Source organism: Capricornis sumatraensis, chromosome 3, assembly GCF_032405125.1.
Source record: "Capricornis sumatraensis isolate serow.1 chromosome 3, serow.2, whole genome shotgun sequence".
In the NCBI taxonomy this organism is placed as follows: Eukaryota; Metazoa; Chordata; class Mammalia; order Artiodactyla; family Bovidae; genus Capricornis; species Capricornis sumatraensis.
In genome coordinates this window covers 162,607,479-162,622,461 of record NC_091071.1, presented here as the reverse complement: position 1 = coordinate 162,622,461, position 14,983 = coordinate 162,607,479, and the positions used below count along the sequence as shown (strand labels likewise).

Below are 14,983 nucleotides of genomic sequence, written 5' to 3'. Positions count from 1 at the left end.
GTATCCACACAGAGGAACACAGTTCGGATTCTGGTTTTGTTGATGGATTAGATCAAACACGAAGGAGAAAGAAAGGAACCAAGGATAACTTTAGGACTGGGGACATATTTTGGCAGGGGGAGGATTAGGAGGTATTTTTGGACATGTTACCTTTGAGCGCCTACTAGATACCCTTGGTAGAGATAGCAAGGGGGCACCTACATAAATATCTGAGTGTGGAGTTACGGGGAGAGGTGCAGACTTGAGATACCAATTTGGAACTTTCTGCTTATGGGCTGCATTTAAAGCTGGAGCCACAGGAATTCTCTGGTGGTCCAGTAGGTAAGAATCCACCCTGCAATGCAGGTGATGTGGGTTTGATCCCTGATGGGAGAACGAAGATCCCACATGCCACGGAGCAACTAAGCCAACAACTAGAGATCCCAAGGGCTGCAATTAAGACCCGATATAGTTAAATAAATAAAAATTTAAAACAGAAAACTGAGCCAGCCCTCTCAGGGAGTAAGTGCAGACTGACAAGCTGACAAGAGAAAAGGCTCATGAGCTGAACCCAGGGCCCCATATTTAGATTTGGAAAGATGAGAAGGGCCCAGCAAGGAGACCAGGAAGATGCCAATGAGGCTGGAGGAGGACCAAGACCAAGGTGCTCCAGGAAGCCAGAGAAGAAAACGTCACCCGAACCAAGAGAACATGGTTCTGGTCCTGTCTGGGCTGACACCAACACTGACCACGATTTCTAGAAACTTCGCACTGGTCTTTAGGATGTTAGCAGAAGAAGACCTTTGGAAGAAAAAACTCTGAGGGGATCTTGGAAATGTGATGAAGAGGGGGTGGGTAAAATAAATCCAAACATCCTGTACTTACTAAGAACAGCAAACAAAGATTAAAGAGCTGATTCTGTACCATTCTAAAAACCTTTCAAATGTCAGGTCATCAAATGCTCACAGCGAACACACAGAGCAAGCATTTGACCCCCTAATATGAGGAGGAAAGGGCTTCCCAGGGGGCACTAGTGGTAAAGAGCCCACCTGCCACTGCAGGAGACACGAGAGACTCGGGTTCGATCCCTGGGTCAGGAAGATCCCCTGGAGTAGGAAATGGCAACCCTCTCCAGTATTTTTGCCTGGAGAATCCCCATGGACCGAGGAACCCAGAGGGCTACAGTCCACGGGGTTGCAAAGTGTCAGACACAACTGAAGCCACTTAGCACACTATGAAAAGGAAATGGGCTCACAGAGGGGTTACACAGCTGGGCACAGGCAGCAGAGATTCAAACCTGGCTCTGACCCCTGACCCCACTCTGTGCCACAGTGTACCCCTCTTCTGCTGCCGAGGGCTTTCTGAGGGGTTCTGAAGGATTCCCTAAGAACCGAGGAGGAGGAGGAGGGGAAACAGCAGTGAGGCTCAGAGTCTCCCCCCTGTCAAGATTCCAGTGCTATAGGAAGTCTACAAAGTGAGACATAGACGTCTTTGAACTTGCCAGGCTGATTTAATTTGCTATCTCCGTGCTGTTCCTGGCATGAGACTGCAGCTCACAAGGCTGCAATTTTAAAAGCCTGTTTGGGTGTGTTCCTCAACTGAACTCCTCAACTCGCTTCTCTCCGGGGGGGAGTGGAGCCAGCAGGAGGCCTCAGTCAGACTCATAAACTCCCTTATTGCTTACTCTTCCAGGACCAGGAAATCCACAAGTGGTCGTCCTGAAGCTGATGTTGCCCCCACTCTGGTGTTTTATGAGGGGGCAAGGGTGTTGGAGATGCCTGGGGATGCAAGAAACAGGTTAGGGTCTGGCCCTCATGCCTCTAGTCAAAAGACAATCACCTCCCAAACTCTGCTGTTGGTCCGGATTGAGAGTCCACAAGCCATGGGGCAACTGAACCTGTGTGTCCCAACTATTGAGTCTGTGCTCTAGAGCTTGTGCAGCTTCACTGCAACTAGTGAAGCCAAAAGCACCCTATAGGCCGTCCAAGTCCTGAAACAAGAGAAGCCACCGCAATGAGAAGCCCGTGCATCAAAACTAGAGAAAGCCTGCGCCCAGCAACAAAAACCCAGTGCAGCCATAAATAACATAAAAATAAAATAAAACAGCTAAGTTCTTGAAAAAAAAAAAAAAAGAAGACAATCACCTCCCATCTCTCTGGCCCAAACCCCCATCTTCAGGTTCCTGTCGAGAGCTGTCAGAAAATCCCGTGTCAATGGATGCTTAGCACTCCCTGGTCAATTAGGTACTATTGTGCTTAGAAAATAAAACGGAACCTGACTCGGAAACAAAATGTGTTTTATAGAAGTTTACTTCATAACTATCTTTGCAGAAACCTGTCTATTCCACAATTAAATAAGTAAGGCATGCATGGACTTATTTTTGTTCAGTGAAAAGTAGACAGTCTTCAGCATGGTTCTTTGCAGGCCGGTAATGAATTTCATAACCAAAAACTGAGGACAATCAATCCAGATGTTTAACTGTTTGAGGAAGCAAAACCCAACCAAACCTATTCACATGATATAATGTTAAAAGACAGAAAATCTTTAAGAATTTTGATTATCAAACATCCACCTAGAATGTGCCTTTTTAAAATTTGCATTTCTTATTTGACAGTTCCTTTCAATCAAAGTTATGGAATAAAATCTCTTTTAAAGCTGCATGTATGAGCACAAAATAGTCACGGAGATGGTATATTAAAAGCCATGACTTTGATCATATGTCATTAGTTTATTTTTTTGTTAGAATCTCTGAGAAAACAATAAAAAGCAGTCTTCTATCATTATTAAAATTGTCAATGGAAATAATAAAAGTTATTTAAAGTAAAATAATTGATGATATGCTTTAATTGGTGATAATTTCTCCTTAGTAAATTACTAGACCAGAGTGTGCCTTTTAAAAATCAGATTTTGGGGGACTTCCCTGGTGGTCCAGTAACTAAGACTTCACACTCCAAATCCAGGGGGTCCTGAGTTCAATTCCTGGTGGGGGAACGAGATCCCACATGCCACAACTAAGAGTTTGTACGGCACAACTTAAAAAAAAAAGATCCTGCATGCTGCAACCAAAGCTACCGTGTGCCACAACCAAGACCAGGCTCAGCCAAATAAATACATAAAAATAAAAAAAAAATAAAAATAAGATTTTTTTTTTCCTACTCTTAATGCTTAGGCCTGGCAATGTCCGTAGTTAACTATGGGATCTGGGAAAGTCATACCCATTCTGAATCTCATTTGAGAAATAGGAATAAGACTATTTCACAAGAATATTATAACAATTAAATGAGAGTATGTATATGAAAGTGCTTGATGTTAATATTATTAACATTGCTTGCTGCTGCTGCTAAGTCGCTTCAGTTGTGTCTGACTCTGTGCAACCCCATAGATGGCAGCCCATCAGGCTACCCCGTCCCTGGGATTCTCCAGGCAAGAACACTGGAGTGGGTTGCCATTTCCTTCTCCAATGCATGAAAGTGAAACGTGAAAGTGAAGTCACTCAGGCGCGTCCGACTCGTAGCGACCCCATGGACTGCAGCCTACCAGGCTCCTCCATCCATGGGATTTTCTAGGTAGGAGTACTGGAGTGGCTTGCTGTTGCCTTCTCCGAACATTGCTTGCTACCTACTCCTAATAAAATAAGAATCTCTAAAATGCCTTCTAGCTTTAAGATTTTATTATTAAGAACTAATTATTAAAGAGTTTAAAGAGAGTCCTTTCTGAGACAAATACTGAAGTAGTTTAGGAAGAAATGATGTAACATCTGAGGTTTACTTAAAAATAATTCAATGGGAACAGAAGGTTTGTGTTTTGAGTATTGTTGAATTGGGTTATGGGTGCATCTGAGCTTTTTTTTTTAAAACAAACATTCTGTCTACATTTATGTTTGAAATTTTCACATTGAGAAGAAAAAAAGCAAAGGAGAAATTGAAGGGCAATTTCTACTATTTAGTCCAAGTGCTACTTAAGACTGGTTTTGGGGAATTCCCTGGAGGCCCAGGGTTTAGGACTCCATGCTTCCACTGCCTAAGGCCTGAGTTACATCCCTGGTCATGGAACTAAGATCCTGCAAGCCATGTGACATGGCAAAAAAAAAAAAAATTGCTTCTCATGAAAACCTGGCTATTAAAAGAAATGGTAGGGATTTTAAAATGAATGCCAAAATGCATAAGAATTTAAGGACTTGATAATTTGCTTATGTTTTGGAATAATCTTTTAACTTATTTTTAACTAAAGGAAAGCCATTTTAATTAAATATTAGGGGAAAAAATCATATTTACTACATGATTTAAGATTATTAATGATGGGGATTCCCTGGCAGTCCAGTGGCTAGGACTCAGCATTTTCATCCACATGGCTTGCAGGCACAGGATGGATTCCTCGTTGGCGAACTAAGACACCACAAGCTGCTCGGCCAAATAAAAAAAAGATTATTAACGATTTTTTTGTGGGGGCCATATTTCTTGGCATGCGGAATCTTAGTTCCCCAACCAGAAATCAAATCCATGCCCCTTGCAGTGGAAGTGTGGAGTCCTAATCACTGGACAGTCAGGGAAATCCCTCAGAGATTTTTTTTTTCCAAAAGAAATTTCAGGATATGTTAACAATTTTCTATTTTTAAAGAACCCAATATTCTATCATATCTGTTATAGGCAATTAAGCACATAGCTACATATCCATATTTCAAATGGTGAGATGTTTGCTACTTCACTGACAAACTCTGTCACTAACTAAAGAGAACTTAACAGTGGCAAGTACATAATACACTCCCTTCCTTACCCTGAAGATGTGACTTCTCTAGAAAGTCTTCATGAGTTTCTTTTGTTTCTCCAGGTTTTGCTGATCGATACTCACTCCTCAGAGAGATCTTCCACCATCTAAAAATTACCTGCGATTGAATAGACTGAAGGTGAGATGAGTTAAAACCAATTGCAACGCCCACAGCCGAGTTTAGGTCTGGGGTCTTTAAAAAAAAAATCACTATCTTGGAAGGCACATAAGGCTGTGTGTCCAACGTCAGCCGTAACTTCGCAAACTGGTGTCACATCAAATTAAAAGTGAGGTATGTGCATCAGGGAACATTTTCCTTAGAGATTAGGGGCACAAAACCAAAATGCTGGAAGGAATCTTAAAAAAATCTATCAAGTCAATTGATGCTTAAATCACCCAGAGCTGAAAGGATAGGTGTTTCTGAGAACACAGATTCTTTATGTACAGGAGCCAATTCCAAAGTAATTGCTTGGTTCTCCTCCTCCTCTCTGTCCTGTCTACCAGGCAGACACAAGGAATGGATATTTCTCTCATGCAGAATGACAGGTACTTGGGCAGAGCCAGGAAAAACACCATCATGCCTTGACTGATGCTTCAAAGTGTCATTACCCAGGACACGTCTCAGTAATGGATCTGATAATGGTAATCTGATAATGCATTTGACTGATGCATTATCATGTTAATGATAATCTGATAATGCATGAGCATTTTGGTTTATCAGAAGCAACCTCTTTTCCACAGTTATGGACTGCACTTACATTCAGCGTTGATTTCATGACAGTGAACTCTTTCTGCACCAGGGCTCCCAGGGAAAAGATGGGTAAGGAGATAGACAGTACTGAGAAACTGGTTGTCCTCCCAGGCCTGGGTTCTTCCCTCACTGGCATTACCATGTCAGGTTAAAAATGAGCTCAAGTTTCTACTCAAGGAGAAATAGTTAAGCAAGTGAAACTCACTAAGAGGCCTCCCTTTGTTTAGTTTCCTCTCATCCACCCTGTCCATTCAGCACTCCTGGTGCTCCTCACAGATCCCGGTGCACCTCCCTGGGCCACTGCCCTGGTCTCTATCCATTCTCCTCTCTTTTCTGGAGGCCCTTCCTGGTGCTGGTCTGGGAAGCCCATCCCTGCAGCCTACGAACTGCACAACTTCCATTCTTCCTCACCCCTTTCCCCTTGCCTGTGGGTCTGGGCATCAGCCAGCTTTCTTCCCCTTCAAGAGTTGCCTCCAAATGCCCTAACATCTCCTGAGGTCCCCTCCCTCCAATCTCCCCAACCACTCCTCATTTCTGAAAGATGGCACAGCTCTCTCTCAGGAGGGAAGAGACCCTTCATGCCATCTTACCTACCCTGCCCACTAGAAAGTAGGTCCTCAGAAAATACTCATGGGATGAACTAGTGAAGTTGCTCAGTCGTGTCCGACTCTTTGCGATTCATGGACTGTAGCCTATCAGGCTCCTCCGTCCATGGAATTTTTCAGGCAAGAGTACTGGAGTACGTTGCCATTTCCTTCTCCAGGGGATCTTCCCAACCCAGGGATAAAATCCAGGTCTCCCGCATTGCAGGCAGATGGTTTACCGTCTGAGCTACCAGGGAAGCCTCATGGGATGGGATGAACTAAAGAGTGCTTTTCACTTAGATTTTATTGCTAATCTCTACGAGAGCTTCCCTCGTAGCCCAGTTGGTAAATAATCTGCTTACAACGCAGGAGACCTGGGTTCCATTCCTGGGTCAGGAAGATCCCCTGGAGAAGGAAATGGCAACCCACTCCAGTGTTCTTGTCTGGAGAATCCCATGGGCAAAGAGGCTGGCAAGCTAAAGTCTATGGGGTCACAAGGGTTGGACATGTCTTAGCAACTAAACCACCACCACAGGAGCTGAGGGGAAAATATGTACTTAAGTTTCAGAGCTCCGTAATCTCACAAAACTGAGGTAGCTAATTCCCTTTAGAAAATCCCTTAGCCTTCCTATTTTGTTTTTTTTTCCTGGTATGAGGCTCACCAAAATCATTCTCTTAAGCATCTTTCTGCCCCATCTGCATGAAGTTAAGGGTTTATCAGTCTCCTAGGGCTACCATAGAAAAACACCACAGACTGGGTGGCATGAACACTAGAAACTTATTCTCTCACAGCTCTGGAGGCAGGAAGTGCAGGATCGAGGTGTTGGCAAGTTTGGTGTCTCCTGAGGCCTCTTTCCTTGGCTTGCAGGTGACATCTTCTCACTGTCCTCACATGGCCTTTCCTCTGAGTATGTGCAACCCTGGTGTCTCTTCCTCTTCCTTTAAGGACACTGGTTCTGTCGGACTAGGGCCCCATCCTTATGACCTTATTTAACCTTATTTAGTTCTTGACAAGTCCTATCTATAAATACAGTTTTCAACATAAGAATTTAAAAAGTGTGTTAGTCACTCAGTCACATCCAACGCTTCATGAACCCATGGACTATAGACCTCCAGGCTCCTCTGTCCAGGGATTTCCCAGGCAAGAGTACTGGGGTGGGTAACCATTCCCTTCTCCAGGAGATCTTCCCAACCCAGGGTTCAAAACTGGGTCTCCAGCATTGCAAGCATATTTTTACCATCTGAGCCACCAGGGACACAATTCAATCTATAATGAAAGGGTATCAGGAGTTAACAGTAGAAGAGCATGAATCTTGGAACAAAGATAGACCTAGCCCATTTATTTAATCTCTCTGCACTTCTATTTTCCTTTCCATTTCCTTCTATTAAGTATCACTAAAATTAACATTAAATATGATGACAAATATCTCCTTTCTATTGGATATGCCAGGTCATTTGAATATATGTGTGTTCTTTACGCACATAATCTAGAACTCGTAGGATTAGTTGTGATCTCAGAAATAATTCAGTTCATTTCCTGCCACTCATCTGAAGGAGGAAAACACTTCAAAGAGGTTAAGTCAGAAATGATAGGTGTCCCTCCTTACATTCCCAGTGAATTTAAGGCTTTTGCCTGGACATGAAGGAACTCAGAGATGAAATGATAGGTGAAAAGTGACTTTATTTAGAGAAAAACGCACATCACCGACAGTGTGGGCCATCTCAGAAGCTGAGGGGCCCCACAATATGGCATGGCTAGTTTTTATGGGCTGGGTAATTTTCTAATGAATGGGAGGGTTATTCCAACTATTTTGGGTGGAGGGGACAGAGATTTCCACGAATTGGGCAACTGCCCACTTTTGACCTCTTATGTTTGGCCTCAGAACCGTTACGGTACTGGTGGGTGTCATTTAGCATGCTAATGTATTACAGTGATCTAACAATGAAGCTCAAGGTCCACTGGAAGTCTACTTACCTGCCATCTTGGATCTAGTTGGTTCTAACCAGTTTTGTCACGTCCCATTCCTCTAAAGGTTGTGCTCTGCCCCCTTTCCTCCTGTTTCACCTACAGCCTACACCTACCAGATGTTATCTTACAATTGAATTCTGACAGAAGAAAGACAGACACTACCGGAGTCCAAAACATGTTTCTGGAAGCTCAGTGGAGTGCCCCGCAGCCCCAGCCCACTTTAACATTCTACAGGATACTTCACAGCAAAGTTTCTCTCTGGGGCAAGTGCACCTGTTATAATAATCTAATCAGCTACCCCTCTAGCCAGATCAAACAACTATATTGTAGGTAAAATGGAAGATTTTGGAACACATGGAGTTCTAGACAGGGTGCGACTCCAGAAACATTTGATTACTAAGCTTACTTATGTTGTTCAAAAAAATGCAGAAAGACACATTACAGCCTTACTTGTCAGCTTCATATCTTGCACATCAATCATTTCATCAATTAAAAATTATTTCTGACATTCCTTCTGCTAATTAATTAAACCCTCAGGGACTGATTTAGAAGGCAATATTTGAAGTGCTTGCTGTAACAGCCTCAGGAGGGAGGCTCCTCAGGGCACAGACCCAAGTTACCTTGCAACACAAACAAGCATCCTACTGGCTCCTCTGAGGTATTTAAAATAAATGCCTGAGAATAGAACACTTGCCTAAGGAAACACGACTGACTAGAACCAGAAGCCAGCCTCCTCACTCCTCACTCGCAAACACAGGGCTTGTTGTGAGTCACAAAGCTCTCTTCACATAAAATCTACACTGCTCTGTATATCAGAGCAGTACACAGAAATCTGATCCTCGGAACCATAACTTAGCCTTGTCGAGACTCTATTATGTGAGATATTAAAGCCTGTTAAAAGGACTACCCTGGTGGTCTAGTGATTAAGAATCCACCTTGCAATGCAGGAGACACACGTTCGATCCCTGATCAGGGAACTAAGATCCTACATGCCGCAGAGCAACTAAGCTCGTGTGCCACAACTATGGAAAGCTACGTGCTCCAAGCCCATTGTTGTTGTTGTTCGGTTGCCAAGTCATGTCTGACTTTGCGACCCCATGGCCTGCAGCATGCCAGGCTTCTCTGTCCATCACCATCTCCCTGAGTTTGCTCAAACTCATGTCCATTGAGTCAGTGATGCCATCTAACTGTCTCATCCTCTGTCACCCCCTTCTCCTCTTGCCCTCAGTTTTTCCCAGCATCAGGGTCTCTTCCAATGAGTCAGCTCTTCGCATCAGGTGACTGAAGTACTGGATCGTCAGAGCCCGTGCACCAAAATAAAAGATCCTTCATGATGCAAGAAGGTCCCCCGTGCTGTAACTAAGACCCAATGCGGACAAGTAAGTATTCTTTAAAAAGCCTATTAAAACAGAAAAAGATACTAGACATTGTCTCTCAAGTTAGTTAAGCTTTTTTTAAGTGACAAAACTCAATACCTGTGAAGACAAGGTAAAATGGGAGCCCTCAACACTCATTGAGAGGAGTGTAAATTGACTTGATAATATCTCCCCCAAACCTTGAAATCATCCATGCCCTTTGACCCAGACATTCTCCTCTCAATTTATCAGAGATGTATACGACATTTTTTATATAGGAAAGTTTGTTGCAGTCTAATTATGTGTGCGTGTGTTAGTCACTCAGCTGTGACCCCATGGGCTGTAGCCTGCCAGGCTCCTCTGTCCATGGAATCCTCCAGGCAAGAATACTGGAATGGGTTGCCATTCCCTTCTCCAGGGTATCTTTCTGACCCAGGGATTGAATCTGGGTCTTCTGCATTGCAGGCAGATTCTTTACCATCTGAGCCATCAGGGAAGCCCATAGGCTAATTATAATAATGAAAAATCAGCGCTGACCTAAGGGTCCAATAGTTGGGAGTAATTAAATAATCATGGCACATTTAAATGATGGAATACTCTGTCGCCAATAAAATAATTTGTGAAGAAATGACTAATAACATAGATCACTGTTAACGATCACTGGTCAAAAGGCTTGAAAGTATATACACCACAGCTCCAAATACTTAAAGGAAAATATATGTGCAGGGAGAAGGGGCATTAGCTTGGCAGTAAATGCAACCATTTCACATGACAGATCCAGCTTGAAGGAAGCCAAAGAGGATCCCTAAGTAGTTATGACTTGGGTACCAGCTCTCATGGTATTAGCTTAAGTCAGAACACATAGAAAGTTATTCTTATATATTTATCTCTGTTTTGAAAACCTTAAAATCTATAAATACTGTTTTGAACATATTCTTATCAAATGTGAATGTTTTGGTAATGAAGAATCCTGCCTGCAAGAAAAGCCACAGAGGCGCTTCCCAGGGGTTTTGTGACTGTTTAGACCTGGCTAGCCACTCCAGTATTCTTGCTTGGAGAATTCCAAGGACAGTGGAGCCTCGCAGGCTACAGTCCACGGGGTCACAAAGAGTCAGACACAACTGAATAACTACAACAGACCTGACTAGAATGAGGGTTTCATCAATCTCCCAGTGAGCAGTGTGTGACTGTCTTATTATGAAGTGGATCTCAGATGAGTAAAATAACTTGCCCCAGCATCTCTTACCAGGCAGAGGCTGACCTAGAAAGAGTCTAGCTCTTTTTTGTTGCCTCATATCCTCTCCAGGAGAGGCAAGCAGTCAGCCTCATTATCATTTTGTATCTTAATAGAAATCCTGTGATCTGTGAGAATTCTTTAAAATTGTTGGTTAAATTTAGCATATAGTTAGATTTCTCATGTATTTCCAGAGAATCATTTCAATAAATTTGAAAACTGAGCTTACTTCCAAAAGAGAGGTCTAAGATTCCTCACTAATTCCCCAACATCTTTTCTGCACAAATTATCAAGACAATGAGGTATCTGTCATTCACTCAGTGAAGGTCCCTAGAGCTTAAGTCTTTTTCCAACAGGAGAGGGACTCACAAGGCAACCCTCCAGAGGGCACTGGGAAACGTTGTACACAGCAGGCATCTCAGCATTTGGATATATTTGGACAACACACACCCCAATTCCAGTCCCCCAGATCAGAGACCATCCTACTCCCATCACTATACCTGGCTGAAAACTCCTGCTACTGGGACAACAGGAGAGACTCTGGTATTAGGAATGGTGGTGGTGGTTTAGTTGCTAAGTCGTGTCCAACTCTTGCAACTTCATGGACAGAGGAGCCTGGCAGGCTACAGTCCATGGGATTCTCCAGGCAAGAATACTGGAGTGGGTTGCCATTTCCTTCTCCTGGGTTTAAAGCCTGGTTTCTCTCATGTTTATTAGGCAAAAGTCTTAATCCCTTGGGACCTCAGGTTCTTCGTCTCCAAGATAACCCCCTATGCTCACTTCACTGAACTTCTGAGGGATGACCTGGGATAAGTGCAAAGTGCCCAGCAGGAAGCCAGACACATGAGGCTAGCCAGTGAGCTCTGTGAAGGAGGGTCTTTGCCTCTTTCTTTCTCCCTTTGCCTTCCTGTTCCCTTGCTGGTCAGTTCTTCGTATTTATAATACTCAGTTCCAAATACCCACAGACCAGAATCTTATCTTTGTTCTCATCAACTGTCTAACAATACTCAATCATACGTCATTAAGCTCTGCTCTCTTAATCGTATTCTTCAAAGATCTTTAGGGAATTCCCTGGCTGTCCAGTGGTTAGGACTCCGAGCTTCTACTGCGGGGGGAGCGGGTTATCCCTTGTCAGTGAACTAAGATCCCAAAAGCTGCATGGCATGGACCAACAAAAACGAAAAATATTTCGTTCTGACTTGGTATTTGACTTTTCTGATCATCAATAATCATTAAGAATTGCACATCCTTTGCTCTAAGTATTTTCCCCACAGCATAATTATCTGTCTGTGAAAGATTAGGGTGACTTCCCAGATACCACAGACTAAATGAGGCATTCTGAATCTTTCGAAGCATCTGCCCAGGAAATATGATTGTAATTTAGCACACGACTATTTCTGCTTTCTCCTGCAGACTAGTGTTACTCCATGAGATCAAATTTTCCCCTGTTTTGGAAATCATATATGATTAGGGGGTTTTAAAGAATGGGGTTGAGATACTGTGTCAGAGAGAGTTTATGAAATTAGAGCTTCTATTTAGTAAAGAAGGATTTTGTTATCTGAACAGTCTACTGAGAAATGGAGAAGCAAAGAATTGCAAGGGCACACTGCGAGTAATTTTACCTTTTGATATTACTCAAAAGCTCACAAAGTACTGGCATTCCAAAATGTAGAAGGACATTATTTTTTAAAATGAATTATGAAGATATTTTATTTCAATGCATATTTAAATTATAAACAATTATGATGTGCTTTGATCCACATTTATAACGTCAACTATGCATTCCTCTGTTTGGCTCGATTTGTCTAGACACAGCAAAACTTAAGATTTTCAGCTATTGAAATTGGAATAGTAGGAATTTTTCTATATTGGGAATAAAAGCATCATTATGAATTATGGGAAAGATGAGTCTGAGGCTAAAATGAGAATGGAATAAACTGAAACCTTTAATAAAGGAGAACTGACTGCACTGAAATTCTTTCTTCCTTTAGGAACTCAGAAATGAAGCTGTCTTTGGAGAATTAACTCCTCAACACAGTGGATGTGATTAGGAACCAGTGGCAGACATTGCCAGTTGCTACCTGGCATTTTTTTTTGCCCACCTGCTTTTCCTACAGGAATCCTGATTTATCCTATGGCCTCTCTCCTCTGCATTGCTGGTGCTCAGCACAGGCCTCACCTCTAGATCCAAGGGGTAGGACATGACTGGTCTAAGCGATTCTTTTTATTTTTTCCTTTATTTTTCCTTTTAGACCGAGCTGTGTGTCATGCAGAATCTTAGTTCCCCAACTAGGGATCGAACCCAGGCTCCCTGCAGTGGGAGCATGGAGTCTTACAAACCAGGGAAGTCCTGGCATAAACCATTCTTGGTAGGTTTTTCCCCCTGCCAGTGATCAGTGTGAGCGCAGGCATGTGAGACACCAGGAGAAATCTCCAGGAAGTTCTGGGATAGATTTTACCACTGATAAGGAATGTCAACTGAAAAAAAAAAATTCACTAAATTGGAGAATTATGTTTTATTTGCAGACTTTCTGGGGACTTCAAGTCTGGGAAGCAACCTCTCAGATAGCTCTGAAGAGGTAAGGAGACAGAACATATAGTTTTGTGACAAAGATAAGGTTCAGTTCAATTCAGTTCAGTCGCTCAGTCATGTCTGACTCCTTGCAACCCCATTAATCGCAGCATGCCAGGCCTCCTTGTACATCACCAACTCCTGGAGTTCACTCAGACTCACGTCCATCAAATCAGTGATGCCATCCAGTTATCTCATCCTCTGTTGTCCCCTTTTCCTCCTGTTTCCCCTTTTCCTCCTGCCCCCAATCCCTCCCAGCATCAGACTCTTTTCCAATGAGTCAACTCTTCGCATGAGGTGGCCAAAGTACTGGAGTTTCAGCTTTAGCATCATTCCTTCCAAGAACACCCAGGGCTGATCTCCTTTAGAATGGACTGGTTAGGTAGTCAGAGCATTAAAAGATTACCAATAATTAAAGAAAACCAGACATCTCAATTAATGACTAGTGCTTTTCTATGTATGGAAAGATGCAAGAATCCGGGCTTACTGTAATCATTCCTTTGATATGCACCCTAGCTATCTAGAGTTGGTATCATGTTTTTTTCCCATCCTGAGTCGCCTCATGGTACACTGCTGGGGGTGGCTATAGTCACTAAGGGCTTGACAGCAGGCAATCCATTTGTCTCCATCCTGAGTTCCCAACATCCTATATATGGCAGCTGACATTTTTCATTCATGAGAAACACAGCCTCTTTGGGGGCTGGCTACTGTGCTTTGATGTGATCACTGGAGTAGCAGCAACCATTTTGTCACTATGAGGTTGAATGTCACCAGCCTGAGGTGACAACAGTGTCACCTAGAGACAGAACCAATAGATTGTTGAGAGGAGAAGCCAGGGCACCATCACTGTGTTGGGAATCTCTTTTCCTTTAAATGTGTTTTTATGTGAAAGAATGCCATATTCCACCAGATCTAGTATACCATATACTGAATGCCACAGCATAATATATTATGTATAAAGAAATAACATTGTGAGGGAAACTAAAACCAAATTGATTTTTATCACTTATTTTACATTGAAAGAGCTCTTTTATTTTTTACTAGACATACATTTTATTATGTTATTTTCAGCAGTTATATTACAGTGGACCCTTGATCAACATGGTTTGAACTATACAAGTTCATACATAGGAAAATTGTTTTCACTAAATATTTACTGCAGTACCACATGACCTGTGGTTGGTTGAATCCACAAGTATAAAATGTTCAATTGGGAGGATGGACAGGGGAGTTATAAAAGAACTTACAGCTGCAGGGAGGGTTGATGCTCCACCCCCCACACTGTTCAAGGGTCAACTGTACTTCATTAATTCTATGAATTATATTAATACAATATGTATATTACATTAATTTTAATATAATAAATTTATATTACTCTCATATATACCTAAGGGTCTTCCCAGGTGGCACTAGTGGTAAAGAACCTGCCTGCCAATGCAGGCTCCATAAGAGACTCGGGTTCAATCCCTGGGTCAGGAAGATCCCCTGGAGAAGGGCATGACAACCCACTTAGTATTCTTGCCTGGGGAATCCCATGGACAGAGGAGCCTGGCAGGCTACAGTCCATGGGGTTGCAGAGTCAGACACAACTGAAGCAACTTAGCGTGCGCACACACATGCACACACACACACACGTCAGTAATGCACACACACACACACACACACACACACGTCAGTAGAATAAATAGATGAAGGTATTCCTAACACTTTCCCATATTCAACACCTGAGTCTTTAATGTTTTACTCAGAATGTTATCTCTGTGACATCAAGAGCT

General features: G+C 42.7%; 1 protein-coding gene across 1 annotated transcript in view; it reads right to left on the bottom strand.

Moving 5' to 3' along the window:
• Window positions 1-14,983, bottom strand: part of FBXO36 (F-box protein 36) — a 98,480-nt gene that overhangs the window by 29,783 nt on the left and 53,714 nt on the right. Inside the window, exon 2 of the mRNA XM_068967674.1 lies at window positions 4,753-4,861. Coding sequence (XP_068823775.1) covers window positions 4,753-4,861 — 109 coding nt within the window. The remainder of the gene's footprint in view (window positions 1-4,752; window positions 4,862-14,983) is intronic.